The sequence below is a fragment of the Acomys russatus genome, chromosome 27 (assembly GCF_903995435.1).
Source record: "Acomys russatus chromosome 27, mAcoRus1.1, whole genome shotgun sequence".
Taxonomy (NCBI): domain Eukaryota; kingdom Metazoa; phylum Chordata; class Mammalia; order Rodentia; family Muridae; genus Acomys; species Acomys russatus.
The window spans coordinates 57553208-57575881 of NC_067163.1; the positions used below are offsets into that span (position 1 = coordinate 57553208).

The 22674-nt window shown below is 51.7% G+C and overlaps 1 protein-coding gene across 1 annotated transcript in view; it reads right to left on the bottom strand.

Moving 5' to 3' along the window:
- The window catches only part of Myo9b (myosin IXB), an 87834-nt gene that overhangs the window by 9998 nt on the left and 55162 nt on the right, over nt 1-22674 (bottom strand). Inside the window, 10 exon segments of the mRNA XM_051170042.1 lie at nt 9859-9980; nt 10724-10784; nt 11642-12469; nt 12827-13143; nt 14559-14681; nt 16640-16750; nt 17125-17205; nt 17841-17963; nt 20101-20140; nt 21965-22078. Of these exon segments, the coding sequence (XP_051025999.1) occupies nt 9859-9980; nt 10724-10784; nt 11642-12469; nt 12827-13143; nt 14559-14681; nt 16640-16750; nt 17125-17205; nt 17841-17963; nt 20101-20140; nt 21965-22078 (1920 nt within the window).

A 22674-nucleotide genomic window follows, 5' to 3' on the forward strand; every position in this document is an offset into this window, starting at 1 on the left:
GGGAAAGCTGAGTGACATGACAGTCCAGTTGGCGGGAGGCTGGCACAGGGTGTTTGCCACACATGCGAGGAATGCCTGGTTTACAGAAGGAGCTGGAGTCTCAAACAGCAAAACCGGAAGGTTCTACTGTTGCTGTGGCTTGCCGCGCTCTTTACAGTGACTGAACTTCTCTTTTTCTACTTTTTAAATGTTTGCTTGCCTGTTTTTCAAGACAGGGTCTCTCTGTGAAGCCTTGACTGTTGTGGATTCACTTTGTAAACCAGGCTGGCCTGGAACCCACAGAAATCCTCCTGCCTCTGCCTCCTGAGTGCTGGGATTAGAGGCCTGTGCCACCACACCTGATTTGAACTTCTTTCTCTCTCTCTTTTTAAGAGATTTATTTATTTATTATGTATGCAGTGCTCTGGCTGCATGTACACCTGCAGGCTAGAAGAGAGCATCAGATCACATTCTAGATAGTTGTGAGCCACCATGTGGTTGCTGGGAACTGAACTCAGGACCTCTGGAAGAGCAGTCAGGGCTCTTAACCTCTGAGCCATCTCTCCAGCCTGAACTTCTCCTTCTTAAAAACAAGAAGGCTGGTTGGTGCTGGCGCACACCTTTAATCCCAGCACTCAGGGGGCAGAGGCAGGTGGATCTGAGTTCAAGGCCAGCCTGGTCTACAGAGAGAGTTCCAGGACAGCCAGGGCTATACAGAGAGACCCTGTCTCAAAAACAAACAAACAAACAAACAAACCAAACCAAACCAACCACACACACACAAATAACCAAAACAGTCTGAAAACTGACCAGGGCCACTTACAAACACAAGGGTTCATTATGGGTACTGGACAGAAGTGTAACAGAGACATGTGTCTGCCTGAGAGGATGAAGACGCAAACAGGACCCAGCCTGTCCTAGTGTCATACAGAGAACATGAGGGACTGGTGAGAGGCACAGTGGGTACAGGCACTTGGCCACCAAGCCTGATGACCCTGCGACCCAGCATGTGGTGGAAGAAACAAACTGACTACAGCAAGTTGTCCTCTGACCTCCATATATATGTACATGCCACAGCATACGTGTGTGCACTCACAGACAATATAGAGGAAAATCATTTAAAGCATTTCAATAAAACAGTAAGATAAGTTCCTGTCCCCGATGGCTTTCATGGGCACTGCATCAGAAGGAAGCCAGAGAAATGACAAACCATGAACAGTGGCTGCTGGGTACTGTAAGGGCAAGTGATTACCAACCAGAAAGTTTTCTTGGGCTGTTAGCTCAGACTCTGACTGGGATCTTTGTATTTGTGGCCATCTGAAGGAATACAGGATGAGACATAAATTAACTAAGTCAACACAAACCCAAGTGTTCTTCCAAGACAAAACAGAAGGTGCTGTGGGCGTGGCTCAGGGGTGGAGCCCCTGGCTAGGATCCCCCAGTGAGGGGCTGGGGGCGTGGCTCAGGGGTGGAGCCTGCCTAGAATCCCCCAGTGAGGGACTGGGGGCGTGGCTCAGGGGTAGAGCCTCTGCCTAGAATCCCCCAGTGAGGGGCTGGGAGCATGGCTTAGGGGTGGAGCCCCTGCCTAGAATCCCCCAGTGAGGGGCTGGGGGCGTGGCTCAGGGGTGCAACCTCTGCCTAGAATCCTCCAGTGAGGGGCTGGGAGCGTGGCTCAGGGGTGGAGTCCCTGCCTAGGATCCCCCAGTGAGGGGCTGGGGCGTGGCTCAGGGGTGGAGCCTGCCTAAAATCCCCCAGTGAGGGGCTGGGGGCGTGGCTCAGGGGTGGAACCTCTGCCTAGAATCCCAGAGTGAGGGGCTGGGAGCGTGGCTCAGGGGTGGAGCTATGCCTAGGATCCCCCAGTGAGGGGCTGGGGGCGTGGCTCAGGGGTAGAGCCCCTGGCTAGTGTGTTTCCAGTCCAGGACTCCTTCACTGGCAGTGTAAGCAACCAAAAGTTATTTCAAAGGTGAAAGGTAGATAAACCTGTTTCTGTTTTGATTCCAAGTGTGGGACAGAGAAGAGGGCAGGATGTTTACCGCTTAGATGTGAGAAAGCAGGACGTTTTTCTACATAGAAGTCAAACTACTTTGTGTGTGGGGAGCTTGGTGAAAAACACCCTTGAACAGACAGAGAGGAGATATATATATGAGCCCAAAACAGGAGAGGAGGCTTTTTGGTTGGGACTTGGGTTTTGGCTGTTCATCCTGCACTTCAAGAGGCTCCTAAAGAGAACTGCTCCAGGGAAAGTTTCAAGGCTTTGGTCTCCAGCTGAGGCTTGAGGTTCCAGCTGCTGCTCCTGGTTCCAGGAGCAACTTTGGTGGAATTGCTGATTTACTGAAATCCTACTGACTATGCCAGGGACTGATATCCTTAAGGTTTCATTGTAGTGTTTTTTGATATCCTTTTCTGACTGTTTGGGTTAGTTGGGTTGTTAGGGAGGTAGGTTCGCTTAATAAGTTCATAATAAAATATAATTGATAAGAAAATTGACCCTGTCTCGAAAAACCAAAAAAAAAAAAAAAGAAAATTGAGCCTACACAGAGGAGCCATTGGGTTAGAGAGCGATCCATGGAGTTATCTGTCTACAAAGCGAGGATACCTGGAGTTCCCAGAACCAGGCCAGGAGAAGTCCTCTGGGACCTCAGGAGAAACAGAGCCCACTGATCTTGGGTCTTGGACTTCCTGTAAGATAACTCCTGTTGGCTATGGCCCCTGGCTTCTGACATTTTCTGAGGCTAGGAGTCTTGGCAGCAGGGGCCTCTGATGCCTGTTCTGTGTTTTTCTGTTCCTTGCTCTGGCCCCACTCTAGAGCAGTATAGCAAGGCCATCTGGGCACAATGCCTTGATGTAGTTTTCAAGCTCTGAGGACCCAGGATGGGTTCCCAGAGGTGAGGGGAGAGGCAGGAGGTACTCTAAGTTTTTGTGTTTTCATTTTGAGACAGACTTTGTAAAGCCCAGGACAGCTTCAAACTTCAAACAACAGCCAGTCTCCTGCCTCAGCCTCTTCAGGGTTGAGGTCGTAAGTGTGTCTAATCAAGCCTAGCTAGGATCTGGTTTTGACTTCATTGGGAAAAAAATGGAGGTCTGGGTGTGGTACATGCCTTTAATCTCAGCACCCAAGAGGCAAAGGAAAATGGATATCTGTAAGTTCAAGGCCAGGTAGTCAACACAGTGAATTCCAGGACATACGGAGCCACATAAAACCTCTCAATAAATGAATAAACAGACAAACAAACAAGTAAGTGGCAGTGACTGGGGAACGGCTCACATGCTTGCTGAGCGAGTCTGAGGTCTGCAGCTGGGATCAGGGCACCCATGTAAGGGTTGGAGCACACACATCATCAGGAGAGAGGTGGGAATGGTGCTGTTGTAACCTGCTGAAACTCTATGACCTCTCTGTAGCAAAACAGAAGCCATTTTGTTTTTAAGTCTCCATTTTGATCATAAAGTGAAATTAAGTGCAGCTTCTCGGGCCTGCCTGCCGGAGCTTGAGCGGCCTTGACTGACAATACCATGCTTTTTGAATACTATATACTTTACTTAAACAAAATCACAACACGCTGCTATGTGCCACTGCAAAGTCCCCAGGCCTATATCCTAGGCAATCAGCTTAAAATGCTTTGTCTGGCTACCTAAACACAATGTACTCAGAAGAGAATTGATTTTGTTTAGCTAGTCAAAATGGTGTAACTCTGCCTTCCCCCCTTGCTTGCCACCTGGTTACCTGGGTATTACATACCTTTGTTCTGTTAATTTGAAAAAAACCTGCTTTAGAAACAGAACAGCACGCTTTTAATCCCAGCACTCGGGAGGCAGAGGCAGGTGGATCGCTGTGAGTTTGAGGCCAGCCTGGTCTACAAAGTGAGTCCAGGACAACCAGAGCTGTTACACAGAGAAACCCTGTCTCTAAAAATAGAACTAAAACATATAAGTGTATATGGCCATTACCTGTTTGTTTCTGGTTGGTCTTCAATTTGTAAATGTATTATGTTCTGGATATCAAGGTTACAGATTATTGGTTTATAAATTATTAAATATGGTCAAAAAAATCTAAACCAAAAAAGGTAACTTACACTCATAACTTAGAGTTAGAGTCATTCTCAACAACAAATGACACAAACCAATGAAGACACGGGTCTCCAAAATACTACAAAAGAAGGTAAGAGTTAACTTCTAATGACACCTCTTTGATCAGGCACTGTTGGGGTTGGTCTGGTTGTTGCCCAAACCAGCAGTCACGTACTGCAAAATGATGTTTGTAACCTTGCCGAAAAACTTATTCTTGTTTGACCAATAAAAAGTCAACACACCTGGAGAGGCTTATGGGAAAGATGCGGTTAAGGCTTAAGGCTCCAAGGCTTTGAGGACAGAGAGGATCTTTTTTTTTTTTTTTTCAAGACAGGGTTTCTCTGTGTAGCCCTGGCTGTCCTGGACTCACTTTGTAGACCAGGCTGGCCTTGAACTCACAGCGATCCACCTGCCTCTGCCTCCCGAGTGCTGGGATTAAAGGCGTGCACCACCACCAGTAGGCAGACAGAGAGGATCTTAGGAAACAGAGATGATGAGGGAGGAGAGGAGGAGGAGGAGCGGCGGCAGGATCAGAGGAGAAGGGATGGACCGGCGCCATGGAGGGCATCAGCAATGCATGGGGACCGTGGGTGGGAGGAGATGGAGGGCTGGGAGGTGCCCTGGCAAAGGCTCATTGTAATTAAATGTAACAGGTGTCTGTGTTTTCACTGGTTGTCAGCCAGTTAGAAAATACCGCTGTATGATAATTAGCCTAATAATAAACATTTATTAGGCCATAATTTTAAATTAACCACAAAAGGCCTAATTTGAAATCCTGTTTTTTGTTGTTGTTGTTGTTTTATAGCATGCTTTGAGACTCTGTTTGATTAATGAGGTACTAAAGCTGCACCTCCATGCAATCATGTACAAGACCATTTTGCTGGTAGCAAAACTTTATAACATCAAAATTATACACTTAATACTGATTTGAGAAACACTAAATTGTTTATACTGTTAAAATTTAGTTTTGTTTTCTAAAAATTATGGTTACACCCTATGATTTCATGGTGGCGCACACCTTTAATCCCAGCACTCACTCGGAAAGCAGAGGCAGGTGGATCTCTGTGAGTTCGAGGCCAGCCTGGTCTGCGAAGCGAGTCCAGGACAGCCAAGGCTATACAGAGAAACCTTGTCTTGAAAAGCCAAAAAGAAAAAAAAAAAAAGAAAATGATATTATTCCTGTTTAAGTCAATGAATCTGAAGACTTAGGTGCCCCACTGTTGAATATATTGTTCCCTAGGCAAAGAGTTGACTATTACAATTTGACTATTGATGTTTAAGCTTTACCTGATAAAATTTCTGTCTCTAGTTGAACTTCTAAACTATGGACCATAAAAATGTCTCTAAAAATTTTGTTATTGCCAGGCGGTGGTGGCGCACGCCTTTAATCCCAGCACTTGGGAGGCAGAGGCAGGCAGATCGCTGTGAGTTCGAGGCCAGCCTGGTCTACAGAGTGTGAGTCCAGGACAGCCAAGGTTACACAGAGAAACCCTGTCTCAAAAAAAAAAAAAAAAAAAAAGAAGATAAAAAACTTGTTATTGGATACATTAAATGCATAACAACCTTAAAAATAATTTGCTATTCTTTATATGCTTTAAAAATTGACTTACACGGGGCTGTAGAGATGGCTCAGCATTTAAGAGCACTGGCTGTTCTTCCAGAGGTCCTGAGTTCAATTCCCAGCAACCACATGGTGGCTCACAACCATCTACAATGAGATCTGGTGCCCTCTTCTGGCCTGCAAGTGTACATGCAGGCAGAGCACTGTATATATCATTCATAAATAAATAAATAAATAAATAAATAAATAAATAAATAAATATTTTTTAAAAATTGACTTACTGGGCTGGACTGTTCAGATGGCTCAACGGTTAAGAGCAATGACCGCTTTTCCAGAGGTTCTGAGTTCCAACCACATGGTGGCTCATGACCATCTAAATAGGATCTGATGCCCTCTTCATCATATATGCAAATACAACACTCATAAATAAATAAATTTTAAAAATTGACTTAGATACCTCAAAATTAAAAAACAAACAGCTGGGCAGTAGTGGCACATGCCTTTAATCCCAGCACTTGGGAAGCAAAGAAAGGTGGATCGCTGTGAGTTCGAGGCCAGGACAGCCAGGGCTACACAGAGAAACTCTGTCTCAAAAAACCAATCAATCAATCAATCAATCAATAAATAAATAAAAGCAAAAACCAAACAACTACAGGGAGTCATAAAATTGGTCTGGTATAGCTGCCTTGGGGAACGCATGTCCTTAAGTTTTCAGGTTAGAGTGCATGGCTCTTGGGGCACTGTATACCTTTCAGTACTTGAGAGGCAAAGGCACTCACCCCTAAGGCAATGAAGCATTCTGGGTACTTTGTTTTTCTATGTTCTCTAAAAGTCAATAAAGCATACAGAAACTTGACAGGACAATTGGTCTTAAGACATTAATCTTGTACACCTGTTTAACTTACAAGCGTCACTAAGTCCTGGCAGCTACCACAACTAGAGAGCTATATATATTTTTAGAAGTTATAACATTAAAAAGAAATAAAAATAAAAGCCACTGACTCACAGGGTCTGTTCAGACTAACAGGTGGATTACAGAAGTCACATTTGGCCTCCTTGTGTTTACTAACATTACTAGGAGACTGGGATACATACACACACACACACACACACACACACACACACACACACACACACACGAAAATACTACGTTGCATGATGATGTGCCATATGAGGACTAAAAAAGTGCCCAGTCTCCATACATAGGGCTCTGGTGCTGAGGGGCTTTCGGTCAACGGCTGTTACTGTGTTACAGACTGTTGAAGGTGACTGAGGCATGCAGGTGGACTGCCAATTGCCTCATGACTTATTGTACTCTTTGGAATATTCCTGACTATGCTTACAGTCACGACTGATTTATTTGGACTGCTGTATTTATTTTCAATCCCACACTGAGAGAGGCAGAGGCAGACAGATCTCTGTGATGGTTGATCACTTTACAGATGAGCAAATTCTTTAATATGTTCAGAAATATAGTATGCTATGAACTGGGACAGTTAAATACAAGATTAAGCTTTCTCTAGTCTCTTGTTTTATGTTTCCATGGTTAATCCTAAAACGGGTAACTAAATACAAACACAGTTTGTTTGGCTCAGCTATACTCAATCGATGGATGATCCTCGGACACTCTGAGATCTGCTGGATCTGGCACTTAAACGTCTAGTAAAAAAGCTCACTATATCAGAGACCCCAGCTCCTAACGATGACTCCCAGGTCTCCAAGAAGATAGACGGGGTACTGCTGACTCCACCTGGACTGTGGAATGCTAACCACTGGACTAGCCTGCCCCAGTGCCTGGCCGCTGCTCGGGCCCAGCCTGAACTGTGGACAAAGAGGACACCCAGAGAACCGCTTGCCCCATGTTGCCTAAGACAAGGTGAGGCTGGCCGCATGTTCCTCCCCCATGAAAAGGCCTCTTCTGAGCCTGGCAGCTGAAGACTGTGCCCTCAACAGGTCATCAACATCACAGGAGCCTGATGGGATGGCGTCTGGGTAAAGGGGTAAACTGTCATTTTAATTAATACACAGGCTATTTAGATTGTATTTGCTGCTGTAGTTTACCCTTCTCAGGTCTGATACATTGAGGACTAGACTAATTTAAAAAATAACTTATTTGCTATTCTATTTTTTTATCTAAAGAAACTCACTTTGCTTCTCCCAATAATCAGCCATTATGTCTCATGGTAAATAATAAAACTTATATAAAGCCTAAGGCTACAAATATATATGATAAATGTTAAAACAGTCTTTTTTGGTTTTTTTGTTATTATTGTTGTTTGTCTTTGGGTTTTTTGTTTTGTTTTGTTTTGTTTTGAAACAGGGTTTCTCTGTGTAACAGCCCTCTCCATCCTGGATGACTTACTTTGTAGATCAGGTTGGCCTGAAACTCACAGAGATTTGTCTTCTTCTGCCTCCTGAGTGCTGGGGTTAAAGGCATACGCCACCACACCCGGCCTGAACAGTCTTAATACAATAGTAATCATTATTGACATATTATTATTGACGTTAAAACACAACAACAACAACACCCCCAAAAAAGACTGTTCAGAGCTTTAACATTTATCAGATTTTAAATTGTGTCCCAAAGCAACTTGTCTCCTTTTGTAAACTTAAAAAGATTCTTATAAGCTTCAAACTGATTCTGCTCCACCTGCCACAAGTCAAATGGGCTCCAGAGAAGCGCATCCAACTGTCCAACTGTTCCTGAAAATGGGAATGTCCCATGACTTGGGGTTCTTCACCTTCCCCACTTACTAAAAAATGTTAATTCTGTCCCTAGTCTTTATTTGTCTCAGCAGATTTTCCCTTGGCTGACAGACTCCATCCAGGAATCCCCTGCGGACTGCAAGCGGCTGAGCCCAGGCTTTCTGAGAGGTGCTGTAAACCAGTCCAGCCAATGTGATTGCTCCCCTTCTGTCAACTGGATCAGCTAATCAGATGCTTCTGATACCTGCCCCACTGCCCAGCCTTTGTCTATCACGTCAGCCTTCCTGAGCCCCGAAACACCATCCTCCTGTAACACCATCCTCCTGTCAGCTGGAAGTAGTTACAAAAGAGACAATCGTCCATTGTCCCACCCAACAGGCTGAAATGCTAAGTCAAAGGAGGCTCCCTGGCTACGGGACAAATGATTACCCATAATGCCAACTGACATACCAAAGATGGCTCTACGTTAACAGACGTGTTAAGGGTGACTTCCAAGTTTCCTAATGACACAGCCTCTTACCTACTTGTAACTTCAGAGGACTTACAGAAAAATAAAACTTGTTGTAAATCCCAGATAAAACTGTTCAGTGTTCAATAACCTTCCATCTATCTGAGTCTGGTGTTTGAGTGGTCAGTGTGCAGCTAGTCCTGGGTAACATGTGCACTTACTGGCCAGCCTAGGTGAATCAATGACCTGCAGGTTCTGTGAGAGACCCTGACCTAAAATGTGAAGATGGAGAGTGTGCTGGTTTGAATGAGAATGGCCCCAAACGCCCAACTATGATCACCAGGATGCAGAACTGGTTGGGAAGGACCAGGAGGCGTGGCCTTGTTGGACTGAGTATGTCACTGGGGTGGGCACTGAGGTTTCAAAAGCCAGGCCAGTTACAGAGAAATCCTGTCTGGGAAAACAAACAGTAATAAAGCCCAGGCCAGGCTGTCTGCAGATCAGGATGTAGCTCTCAGCTTCTGCTCTGGTGTCATGCTTGCCGCCATGACGATTACGGACAAACCCTCAGAAACCTCAAGCAAGACGGGTGCGGTGGTGCACGCCTTTAATCCCAGCACTCAGGAGGCAGAGGCAGGCAGATCACTGTGAGTTTGAGGCCAGCTTGGTCTACAAAGCGAGTCCAGGACAGCCAAGGCTACACAGAGAGACCCTGCCTTGAAAAACCAAAAACAAAAACAAAAAAACCCCCAAAAACCCAAAAACCTCAAGCAAGCCCCCACTAATGCTGTCTTCTGAAGAGCTGCCGTGGTCACGGTGTTTCCTTACAGGGAAGACTAGAGAAAGGCACAGCACCAGCCTCTGACACCCGCCTGTGGCATCAGGCCGACCACCTGACTGCCTGTGGCTTCCTGGGGCAGTATTACCACCATGTGGCACCCTGGTGCCCGAGGTGGTCCCAAGCTGGGCTAAGTGAGAAGGCTCAGCAGGCAGCTGTCCAGCAAACCTGTGTGGAACTGTGCCTCATGGATGCAACCAGCTCAGGGGTGCTGCAGCAGGGCCCTGCGCATCTTTGGTGGGTGGTGCCGTGATCACTTACTTCGAGTCACCCTGGGAGCCAGGAGACAGGCCCGCATCGAGACCAGTGGACGCATCTCCCGACTTCTTCTTGTGGATGGATGGCTTCTTGGTGCTCAGGTCCCCATCGATTTCAGCTGAAGCCTGCAAGGGACAAGTGCAGGGAGCATGCTGGGTGAGAGCCTCAGCAGGGGCCCACACCTGGCTCAAATCTCTCCATTCCCACCCCCAACTCCACTCTGAATTTTCTATCTTTAAAGATTCCATTTAATACTTTGGTTTTCTGTGACAGAGTTTCTCTGTGTAGCCCTGGCTGTCCTGGAACTCACTCTGTAGACCAGGCTGTCCTGGAACTCACAGAGATCCGCCTGCCTCTGCCTCCTGAGTGCTGGGATTACAGTTGTGTGTCACCACCACCTGCCAAAGATTCTATTTTTTAATTATGTGTGTGTGTGCAGAAATATGCGTGTGTGTGGGTGCTCACGGAGTGCACACATGGATCCTCCAGAGATTGTGAGCCATCGGGCACGGAGGGCTGGGAGCACAACCTAGTCATTTGCAGGAGCAACAAGTGTTCTTAACCACTGGACCATCCCACCAGTCCCCATTTCACCTTTAGAGAAAGGCTGTCAGGTTGCTCTAGAACTTTTCAGCATTGAGGCTGGCTTGTACGTCCCCGCTTCCCAAGTGTCAAGATGACAGGGGTACACTGTCAAGCTTGCTCAGCATGTGTGTGTGCATGTTTGTGTGTGTGTATATGTCTGTATTATATGTGAGTGGGTGTATGTATATGTGTGTCTGTATGTGTGTGCATGTGTATATGTCTGTGTGTCTATATGTGTGTGTGTATGTGTGTGTGTATGTGTGGGTGGATGCTACAGCTTTACCTGTACCTTGCCCGGAGACAGCTTGGAAACGTCACTGGTGGAGAAAGAGATGCGCCTCTCCCTGTGAGACCACAGACCACAGCGTTACTGATAGGCACCACGCAGAGGGCTGCAGACTCAGTGCAGTGACTCTCCCTGGGTGGGGTTGCTCTCGCCTGTCTGAGCAAAGACTCAGCTATCCAGTATCCTTTCCATCAACCCCTTGTTCCATCCGCCCACCCGCCCATCCATCCACCCATCATCTAGGGCCCTGCCCACCTCCAGTCAGCTTGCCTTCCCATCCACCTACCGCTGGTCCCTGCATCTCTCTCTGAGCCGCTATCTATTTACCTACTCACCTGTCAGATCAACTACAGGTCTAGCCTCCCTTGCCCACCACTGACCGGCAGGCTGCCCACACGTGATGAGAGGGGCCAGGATGGCACCCAACATCCTGATACAGGGTCTCCCACACACACTCCCGGCCTCCACCCAGCAGTACACCGCCAAGAAGTCCTGTATAGGTGGCCCACCTCCAACTCCACACTCTCTTCAGCCCAGCACTGGTCCCAGAGGCTGGAGATGTGTCCCTGAGACGTCAGTCACACAGGTGCAGGCAGCCATGCCCCTTCTCTCTTTGCCATGGCTAACATTCTGTGAGCGAGCCCCAGTTATGGATGGGGAAACTGAGACCCAGGGATCAGGGAGGGACGGAGGACCTGCAGGGTCCTTCACGTAGGCTGCCTGGCCAGCACACCATCTGCAGTGCTGGGGATGGCCAGGGCCCAGTGTGTGCCCAGCAAGCTACTCCTGCTCTGTGCTTTCCACTCTGCAGGGCACGTGCCTACCTGGCAATGATGGGCACACTCATGGCCCTGGGGCACTGAGCTGGTGCTGCCCACCCCCGGTGGCCTCAGCCCTTCATGGCGGGTAGCTTACTCTGTGGGAGTGAGGGCTGCAGCCCGGTGCTTCTCACTCAGGTCCAGCGATTGGCTCAGCATGGCACTGGTGCCACCAGCAGCCAGCAGCTTCTTGCCTCGCCAGCTCTCCACAGCTGTGGCCAGGCGCTCCATGTCTGGGTGTTGGTATCGATGGATCTGGGTGGAGCCACTGGGACTCTCTGCCTTGTCCTTATCCTTGGGGGACTCAGGGGTGCTGCTGGGGACCATAGGACTGACCCTGCTGTCTAGGGCTAGGCTGGTGGGCCTCTGCACAGGGCCGGGACCGGGGCTCTGAGGTGGGGCTCCTCCCACCTGCAAATGCTTTGGAGGAGAGGGGGCTATGGCCTCAGTCCACACCTCCAAGGGCAGTCCATCTTCCCTGGGTCCCTTTGTGTCCTCAGGGATGCTCTCCCCTATGTCCAGGCTGGCCCTTCTGGAAGGTTCTCTGTGGGTGCTGCTCTCCTCCTTGCAGGACTGGATGTGTTTGTTCTGTAGCTCAACATGCTCCAACCCTCGCTGCCGCCGCGACTCTCGCTTCTCCCGGCTGCTGGGGACTTTCTCATGACATTCGGCTGGCACCGTTTTTTGGGCTGGGGCCCCCTTCTCCAGGCTGGGTGCCTCCTTCTGAGGTGGGGACGTGCCAACTGGAGACCTGTCATTTATCCGGGTCTCAGCCTCCACACCCAGACTCTCGGGGCCCTTGGTGTGCTGCACAGGGTGCTCAGACAGCTGCTCCTCAGTGGCCACAGGGCCCGGCCCGCCCGCGGAGGTCTCTGCCCCAGCTCGCTCCTCCGCCTTCTGCTTCTCTGACACCATCTGGCTGAAGCTAGTGGGAAGCAAAGGGGGACACTGCCAGATGGGAACTCCTGTGTGACTTCTGGGGGCACAGAGGGCTACCGAGCCCCAGGCAGCACCCACCTGGGTAATGGTGTGCCCCTCTCCCCCCAGGTAGTGGTGTCTCCCCACCTCCAGGGCTGGGTGCCTGGGATGGGCGCACAGGACAAGAGAGGTTATTTTGAGATGGTCCTAGCCGCCTCTCCACCAGCCTGAAACACCTGCTCTGAGGGGCAGGTGGAGGAAGCAGCCTACTCCCTCTTGTGCCTGCAAATGCTGATTTGTGGCCAGGCCCTCCCCACTTCTCTGCACCTCGACTGAGGTCCTCAGTGCTACTGGCTCCCCTCACCTCCTGCGCTGTAGGTGGCCGCGGCAGAGGCTCTGCAGGCGAATGATGCTACGCCTTTGGCGGTGGTAGGCCTGCCGCTGCAGGTAGCCCCTCCAGGTGGCCTGCAGGTACACGGCAGCCTGAGTCCTCTGCAGCGCACGGCGCACTCGGTAGGACCGCCAGCAGGCCTGGATGGCGAGGGCAGCACCCTTCATCTGCAGGAAGTGCCTGCGCTCCAGCACCATCCGGAACCAGCTCTGCAGCAACAGGATCCTGCGCAGGACCTCACCGTGCAGCCTCTCCTGCAGGGCCTGCCGCTCTGTCTCCTTCAGGAAGACCTGTGGGCAGGGCAGGGGCTGAGGTGGCACGCCCGCAGAGCCCGTGCAGGAGGGGCCATGCCGCCACCCACGTCAGGAGCTAGAGCTGTGGCCTCAGTGGCCTGGGATTATGTTGCTTTTGCCAAGTAGATTCTTGTGTAGACCAGGCTGGCCACAAACTCACCATGTAGCCAAGGCTGGACTTGCACGCCCGCTCTTCCTGACTACTCACTAGCACATACAGGGATTGTTTAATGTATAGAAGAGCCGGGCGTGGTGGTGCACTCCTATAATCCCAACACTCAGGGAGGCAGAGGCAGGTGGATCTCTGTGAGTTCGAGGCCAGCCTGGTCTACAAAGTGAGTCCAGGACAGCCAAGGCTACACAGAGAGACTGTCTCAAAAAAGAGAGAGGAAAAAAAAAAAAAAGAAGAAGAAAAAGAAAGAAAGAAAAACAAAGTAGAACTGACACAGCGAAGTCTTCTGTCTCGATACAGGGTCACAGGGTCTCAGGGTCACAGGGTCACTCACTGAACCTCAAAGCCACTGGTTTAGCTCCTATCTTGGCTCCAGTGCATGACAGACACATGCGACCCCCCACCCACTCAGGTCCTCATTCTTGCGTGACTGCCTACAAGCACGAACTAGCTGGACATCTCCAGAGTCCTGTCTTTCTCTTTTGTTGTTCTGACACAAGTCTGCTACACAACACAGGCTGGTCAAGAACAGTCTTGTCGTAACCATCCTGACATTTCACGTCAAAGGGATGACACAGTGAATGCCTCCTGTATGTGGCATCCATCATTCATTATGTCCCCTAGCTCACGCTGTAGTTTGCAGTGTTTTGTTCCTTCTTGTGGACAGGCACATTCTGCACGGCTGTGACTAGCTGGAACATGGTACAAGTGCTCCTGGGAACATTTGGTGTCAGTTCTCTTGGGCTCACACTGAAGGATGGAGCTGCTGGGTCCCTGTGCCTCACTCTGGGCCTGCACAGTCAGCAGAGGCAGCTGAGTGATGCCACCCACACGCTCTGAGGCTGGGGGTGGCTCATTCCTCACCATTCTTGTTCTGGAAGCTTGGGTCACTGTGGTGACACTGAGCTGGGGCCAGCGGGAGCCATCACCCGTGATCCTCATGGGATCTGCTGCTTCTCTACAGGCTAAGTGGGGGTCTGCAGGAGCTGGCCTGGCCCCAGCCTTCTCTCTGCATCCTGTCTTGTCATGTGATCCTTCCTATGTGTCCCCATCTTCTGATGTGAACGGGAGCCAGGGAGGAAGTGATGCTCTGTTCTCCAACTCCCAGAACAGAGAGTGAGGGGCACTCTGTGTTCAGGACCCGGCCTTGGTCAGGGACAGAGCTGTACTGCAGAGTGCAGGGGCCTCTGGAGCATAGTAGGAGGTCCTGCGTGGGTGGGGTGGGGGTGGCAGTGCTCACCTTCGTCCTCCCTATCTGGTAGTTGCGGCCGTCCACCTGCAGCTTCTCCAGCAGGGCAGCAATGGCCTCCCTGCAGGGCTGGACATCCTTGGGCAGCAGCACCTGGAACTGCTCCGTGAAATCCTGGCATGTGGCAGGGAAGGACAGTGTAAGTGCCTCGGTGGCTGAAGTCACCTCCTTGGCACGGCCCACCAGGTCCCTCTCCTGTGTGTGCTGCTTGGGGACCATGTGCGGCTGGCACAGCTGGGGTAGAATGTGGGCCCCAGGCATGCTCAGCCCTAGCCCACCCCACACTTATTTTCTGAAGCTCAAACGTGGTTTTCTTTTTGTTGAAGATTAATTTTTAATTACATGTATATGTTTCTGTGTGTGCCCACTCACGCATGCACACATGTTTGTGAGTGCAGTGCACATGGAGGTCAAGAGAGGGTGGCAGATCCCTGGAGCTGCCAGTACAGGCAGCTGTGAGCCTCCACCACATGTGGGTGTGTGCATCCAACTCGACTCCTCTGTAAGACCAATCTGCGCTCTTATCTGCTGAGCCATCTGTCCAGCTCTCAAAGCTGTTGTTCTATGGCTGCGACTGACTGGAAGTTGTGCAAAAGTAAGCACAAGTGACCATGGCTGACTTTTGTGGAACAGTGGGCACAAGACATGAAAGAGCAACACTGTAGAGGGTGTGCTGTCTGAATGAGAATGGCCCGACACGCTCATGTTTGAATATGGACGAAGAGGAGTGGGAGGGACTAGGAGGAGGAGGAGGGGGCAGGACTAGGAGGAGAAGGGGGAAGGACTAGGAGGAGGGGGCAGGACTAAAAGGAGGAGGGGGAAGGACTAGTAGGAGGAGGGGGAAGGACTAGGAGGAGGGGGCAGGACTAGGAGGAGGAGGGGGAAGGACTAGGAGGAGGAGAGGGCAGGACTAGGAGGAGTGGGAGGGACTAGGAGGAGGGGAAAGGACTAGGAGGAGGGGGATAGGGGAAGGACTAGGAGGAAGGGACAGGACTAGGAGGAGGAGTGGAGGGACTAGGAGGAGGAGTGGGAGGGACTAGGAGGAGGAGTGGGGGGACTAGGAGGAGGAGTGGGAGGGACTAGGAGGAGGAGTGGGAGGGACTAGGAGGAGGGGGAAGGACTAGGAGGAGGAGGGGGAGGGACTAGGAGGAGGAGTGGGGACTAGGAGGAAGGGACAGGACTAGGAGGAGGAGTGGGAGGGACTAGGAGGAGGAGTGGGAGGGACTAGGAGGAGGAGGGGGAGGGACTAGGAGGAGGAGTGGGAGGGACTAGGAGGAGGAGAGGGCAGGACTAGAGGAGCAGGGGGAAGGAATAGGAGTAGGAGGGGGCAGGACTAGGAGGAGGAGGGGGAAGGACTAGGAGGAGGGGGCAGGACTAAAAGGAGGAGGGGGAAGGACTAGTAGGAGGAGGGGGAAGGACTAGGAGGAGGGGGCAGGACTAGGAGGAGGAGGGGGAAGGACTAGGAGGAGGAGGGGGCAGGACTAGGAGGAGGAGGAGGAGGGGGCAGGACTAGGAGGAGGAGGAGGAGGGACTAGGAAGAGGAGGGGGAAGAACTAGGAGGTGTGGCCTCATTGGAGGAGGTGTGGCCTCATTGGAGGAGGTGTGGCCTCATTGGAGGAGGTGTGTCATGATTGTGGGCTCTGCTGTCTGCTCCTGTGCTCATATCCTGACCCCTAACCACGGTATCTTTTGGTTTGGCCCTTATAGTCTCATCCTGCATTCAGGCTGGCCTGGAATTCACAGCAACCCTCCTGTCCGCCTTTCTTGGAAGCTCAAAGAGCCATCATGTCCAGCTAAAGTGTGTGCTTTAAGTAAACTGAGGCACAGGAGGGTCCTGGGTCTTCCTGGACACTGTGGAGCATGACAACACTGTTACAGTTGCTGTCCCTGGGCTCAGGAGGTGAAGGTGCTGGTGGCCGTGGCTGACAACCTGTTCTCCATCAATGTACTGTGGCGTGTCCATGTGTGCGTCCATCAGCCTAGTAGTTTGCCAGTCAAGGCCTGTGACTCCCAGGATTGGTACCAGCTCAGGAATCTTTCCAGGGCAGAGGAAGCAGGCGCAGGTGGCCTACCTGGAAGGTGTACTTGGCGCTGTAGCCTGAGCGCCGAATGCGCACGGTCTCGAGCATGCCTGTGTAGCGCAACTGCTGCAGCACCAGCTCATCATCGAAGCAAAGCTCCTTCTGCAAAGGCATCAAGTGCTGAGGCCTGCGGGACGTCATGCGGACGGCTCCCCATCCCCCAGCCCAGCAGCTGGCCACCCCTGGAGGGTAAAGCTTTTTCTGGCCCAACCTTTTTATTTTGTTTCGTTTTGAGACAGGGTCTCATGTAGCCTAGGCTACCCAATACTTTAGGTAGCTGAGGATGACTTTCAGCTTTGGACCCCCAGTTCTGGGATGGCAGGTGTGCATCCCTGGCATCACAGTGCTGTGGATGGACCGGGGCCTTCCAGCAGGACAGAGGCTCTCCCCATTGCGTCCTAGGCCCAGCCTAGGGCTCAAGCCTGCCCCCTGCTCTCTGGGGTCCACAGGGTCCTGTGCATTCTGGCCCCACTTACCTTCTCGGCATTGGAGCGGATGCAGCGGATGAAGAAGGGCTCAGCCTTGCCCAGGGCCTCCAACAGCTTGTTAAGAGATGCCTGCACAAGGAGGGAATGCATGCGAACTGCTGACCAGGTGTGGGCGCGGAGGGGGCGAGTTGAAGGACTGACGGACAGACCAGGGCACCACTGCTGCACAGAGCAGTGGACAGGAGAGCTTGGAGGGGAGTGTGGAGGTGGGGGCTGTCTCCCTTTCTCTGTTTCTTCAGAGCTGGGGCTGAGCATAGCCCTTTCACACTTTACACTGAGTTCCACCCTCAGCCCACAGATCTGTGGAGAGGCCCTGGGCTCCACCCCCAGCCCACAGATCTGTGGAGAGGCCCTGGGCTCCACCCCCAACCCAGAGTATGTTCATACTTGGGTGACTAAGGTAGGAGCATTAGTGACTGAGGCCATCTTGGAGGACATGAGACCTTGTCTCAACAAACAAACAAACAAACAAACAATGTCTCTGAGCTTCCTGGAAGCCAGGGGAAGAGTTATGGCCTCAGAACACAGCTCAGCATCCATGGTGACTGACTGCTAAGTAATGGCTTCCTGTTATATCTCAGTGGTTTTGAAACAAGGACAATTTTGTATTCAGGGCACATAAGTAATGCCAGACACCCGTGAGCACATTTTGGGGCATGGGATGGCATCCGTCTGGAGGGGCCCTGGAGAGCGACCACACCCACCTGGAACTGCGCACTGATGCTGGGCGGCTTCTTCTTCTTGTGCAGATGCAGCAGCGACTTGGTGGTTCGGTCGTGCAGAGTCATACTGATTATGAGCCTCAGTGACTTGGAGTCCAGCAGGTTCTAGGACAGACACACAGGGTTGGGCCTACTCTCCACAGCCCACAGGGGGCCCTGGCCCGGGTACAGGCCATGGCCTGCCATACCCTCAGGACAGGGGCCAAGGATCAAGTCATTCCTGCTTACGTCAGGAGGGGCATGAGCTTAAGGCCATCAGACGTCACATGCCAGCATGCCTCCCCTGGCCGTGGTCAGGCTAGAGGCCTGTCTACACAGAGCATGTGTGATACCAGAGGCCATGCGGCTCCCACGGCATATGGATTCCATGCCTCTGCACCTCCAAACCGAAACCAACATGCTTTCAAGTTTCATGTAGCCCAGGGTGACCTCAAACTCCTTAGCCCCAGCTCCAGCTCCCAACCGCTGCAAGGACAGGCACATATCACTCTTAGATTCCATGTTTCATGTATGGGACAGTTTTGCTCTGCAGTCTGGCCTGCAGCTAACAGTCCTCTGCCTCATCGCTTCCTAGAGGAATACAGGCACGCATTACAATACATAGCCAATTTTTCTGTTTGCTTTTGGTTTTTCAAGACAGGGTTTCTGTGTAGCCTTAGCTGTCCTGGACTCACAGCGATCCACCTGCCTCTGCATCCCAAGTGCTAGGATTAAAGGCATGTGCTACCATGCCTGGCTTACATAGCCAATCTTATACTTAAAAACTTTATTGTATGTGTACATGTGTGGAGGTCAGAGGGCAGCTTGCAGGAACCAGTTCCCTCCTCACATCTGTGGGTCCTGGGGACCGAAGAATGGTCAGGCTTGGCAACAAGCATCTTTGCCCTGAGATAGCTCATGGCCCCTATATGATAGTATTTTGGGCATAGATCTAACTTTCTTTCTTTCTTTCTTTTTTCCAAGACAGGGTCTCTTTGTGTAACAGCTCTGGCTGCCCTGAAACTCACTCTGTAGACCAGGCTGGCCTTGAACTCAGAGATCTGCTTGCCTCTGCCTCCTGAGTGCCGGGGCTAAAGGCGTGCATCACCACCGCTGGGCATGGGCATGGAAGTTTTAACACACACATGCACACACAGTTATTAGTGATATTGTATCAGATTACTTTCGGGCTGTGAGTCTACGGTGAAAAGGGAGCACACTCCATATGTAAACTGCATGCCATGCCAACACCTCACCGTCTGTATGCAAATGCCTCAGAATGCTTAAAAACACAGCCAAGAATCTCAGCTGCTTTTGAGCTAGAGAATTTTGGACAAGAGTTACTGGCCATATTAAAAAACAAACAAGCAAGCAAAAACTGACAAAATCTCTACACTGACTGCAGCCATTTGCTCTTCATGACTGTAGCCCATACTGGCCTCATCTCCAGGGTGTGGGGCAAGTGTGTGCCCTATGACCTATCACAGACTTGTGTGTCTCGTCCTTATTCAGCACAGCGGCATGCACAATGTGGTCACTGTGTTGGGCCTCTAAGTCCCCCAGGGAACTCCGACCAGGCCTGGCCTGCAGAAGTCTCACAAGCAGCACCTGACCCATGCTGGTAAGGATAAGCCCAATGGCTTCTGGGAAGCAGCAGCTGGGGAGTGGGGAGGACCCTTCAGAGCTCCAGTTGGATCACTAGGAGGGCAGGTTTGAGAGGAGCGGAGCCTAGCTCCTTCTCTCCTTCTTTACAGCTTCCTGAGAGGGTCTCAGCTCCTCCTGGGCGAGGGATCCCATCGTCCAACTCTGATGAAACCCCAAGACAACTGCAAGTTCACAGTGGGGAAAGGACTCTGACTTCAGTCCTGGGAACCAAGGGACTCATAAAGGCTAAGTAGGGGTTCTACCCTAGTCCTTCATGGGGGATTCCAGGCAGAGGCTCCACCCGAGCCACACCCCCAGCCCCTCACTGGGGGATTCCAGGCAGAGGCTCCGCCCCTGAGCCATGCCCCAGCCCCTCACTGGGGGATTCTAGGCAGAGGCTCCGCCCCTGAGCCACGGCCCCAGCCCCTCACTGGGGGATCCTAGGCAGAGCCTCTACCCCCAATAAGGCTTCATATTAGAGGAAGAGTTAGCTGGAGGAGTGAGAAGAATGAAAGAGGTCCCAGAAGCTCAGTGTTTCTCCCTCCCTCCCCGTCTCAAAGCAACCTGAGAAAGGTGCTCTGAAGCCACTGTGACGGCGCCGTCTGCGCATGGGGTTTACCTTGGGAATGATCTGCTTTTGTTTGATACCTTTACTCTTCCTGTCAAAATATTAAAAATGGTGTGAACAAGAGGGACACCGGGCTGGGGGATTGTGTTAGTTCAGCAAGCCACACCTTGCAGGTTAGATCCAGAGAGAGCGAGAGAGAGAGAGCGAGAGAGAGAAGACAAGTGCAGCAAGGTCGCCACAACTCCCGAGACACCAGCAGGCGCCTGCCTTCCAAACTGCAGATCTGCCACATCTGAGGGTGCAGAGTGTGCCGGAGGCTCCAGGGTTCTGTACACAGCAGCTGCCCACGCGCACAGCACTGGAGCCCTAAGGTGCCCTGACCCTACTCTGCGATGTCAACTCTCCACTGGAGGGACAGAGACTTGTCCTGCAGAGAACAGGAAGGCCGAGTGGCTCCTCACTAGCTCTTCCTCATGGCACTCATTATCAGTTTGCCATGCTGGGTGGTCCCAGGGCCTTCTGCATCCCGAGGTGATGCCCTGCCTCTGGGCCATGCCTCAGCTCTAGGACTCCTGGTGGTGGAAAGGAAAACTGGAAGCCAGATCCATGGCCCAGGGCTTGGGATCAGCACTGATGATCTCACAGTACAATTTCTTTAATGCACAGGGTCTCATGTAGCCCAGGCTGGCCTGTATGTAGCTGAGGATAACTCTGAACTCCTGATCCTTTTGCCTCCACAATCCCAGTGCTAGGACGATAGGCATGCAATACTATTTTTTCCTCCCCAATTGAGATAGGTTAGCTTCAAACCCACAATCCTCCTGCCTTCGCCTCTTTCATGCTGGGTGTGTGCTTGGGCAAGTGCCACGGTGCCTGGGTGAGATACACAAGAGCCCTGCTCGTTGTGCGTGTGGCCAGGAGCTGCTGTGTGCTCCACATCTCAGGGCTATGAAAACTGAATCCCAGCAGCTCTGTGTGAGCCACACTCTAGCCCTCAGCTGCATCTCAATTTGGGTTGAAAGAAAGCAAGAGAAACACATGCAAATGTCACCTTTAAGTACAGTGGCACATGCCTGAAGCCCCAGCTGCTCCCAGAGCTGAGGCAGGAGGATTCTTTGAAGATTTCTTTTTTTAAGTCTGTATAAATGTGCACTAGAGTGTTGCGCCCACAGAGGCTGGAAGAGAGCACCCTCAAGCTGGACTTGCGGGTGCCTTATTCAACATGGGCACTAGGAATGAACTGTGCGCACTGCAAGAGCAGCAGGCGTTCTCACTTGCTGAGAAATCTCTCCACCCCGGGAGGACCTGAGGGTAGAGGCCAGGTTGGACAACATGGTGAGACCCTGGCTCCAGGGTGAGGTTGGGGAGAAGCCCACAGAAGTCAGGATTCTTATGGGTACAGTGCTACTCTCAACCGGCCCGTGGCTGGTGACTATGGGTGCCCCGAGAGGTCACCCCAGTGGTGCTAGGTCAGCACAGAGGCGCTTGAGAACCAGCACCCCATTTTTCAGAGAATGCTGAACCCCAAGGGGGCTCAGTGAAATGTGGGCAGAGGTGGGTGGGACCCCAGCCTACAAACCGGGCCCTGGCTTCCATGTCCCTACTTCCATGGCTCACAACAAGGTCACAGCAGGCACAGGGCAGGCAGTGAAGCTTGCGCTCTGGAAGTGCCCAGGGCAGAGAGGACTTGGTCGGGGCCACTGCTCAGCTCAGGGAGCTGCCATCGACATTAGATCTGTCAGCAATGGCTGGCACAGAGCTGGACAGGAAGGCAGTTCCGGGAAAGGAGCGGGGCGGGGGGTGGGGGTGGGGGGAGTGTTAGTGGCCTGTGGAGGAGAAGCAGCCAGCTAGGCTGGTGACAGGTGTGAATGGGTGGTGGCGGTGGCTGCTGCACTTGAGGAGCTGGGGGACTCACAGGAAGAAGGTGCGGGGCTTCTGGAGCCGACTGAGGGACTGGAGAAGCCTCCGCGGGTCCTCGCCCTGCCATGGCAGTCCTTTGAGGCTCTTGATGATTTGGTTATGCAAATCGCTGGGGGCCAGAAAGGGACCCGGTGACAGAGAGAAGAACAGTTAGAGTGTGGCCCACCACCTGGGGCCCCCAGTGCCCATCAGGGTGTCCCCAGGCCACAGGAGACAAAACATGCATCTGAGGACAGGGCACACGTGTGGGCGACCACCGTTTCCTTCCCGAGGGAGGAAAGTGAACCAGGAACAGCTACTGTCTCTGAGCCCACGGTCTTGGGACAGGATCCTGGCCAGTCTGGATCTTGATATACAGAACTGGCTGGCCTTGAACTCATACAATGCACAGCTATTTACATGTGTGTGCACACATGTATGTATATGAATGAGTGTGCATGCACGCGTGTGCTCTAGAGGCCAGTGGGGGTGCTGGCTGTCTTGGACCTGGAATGACAGTCATCTGTGAGGTGCTGGGATCCAGACTGACTCCAGCAGGGAGCACTCAGCTGCAGGCCTGTCTTGCCAGTGCAAGGGTCTTTTTTTTTTTTTTTTTTTGGAGACAGGGTTTCTCCATGTAGCCCTGGCTGTCTTAAGACTCGCTTTGTAGACCAGGGTGTCCTTGAACTCACAGTGATCTGCCTACCTCTGCCTCCCGAGTGCTGG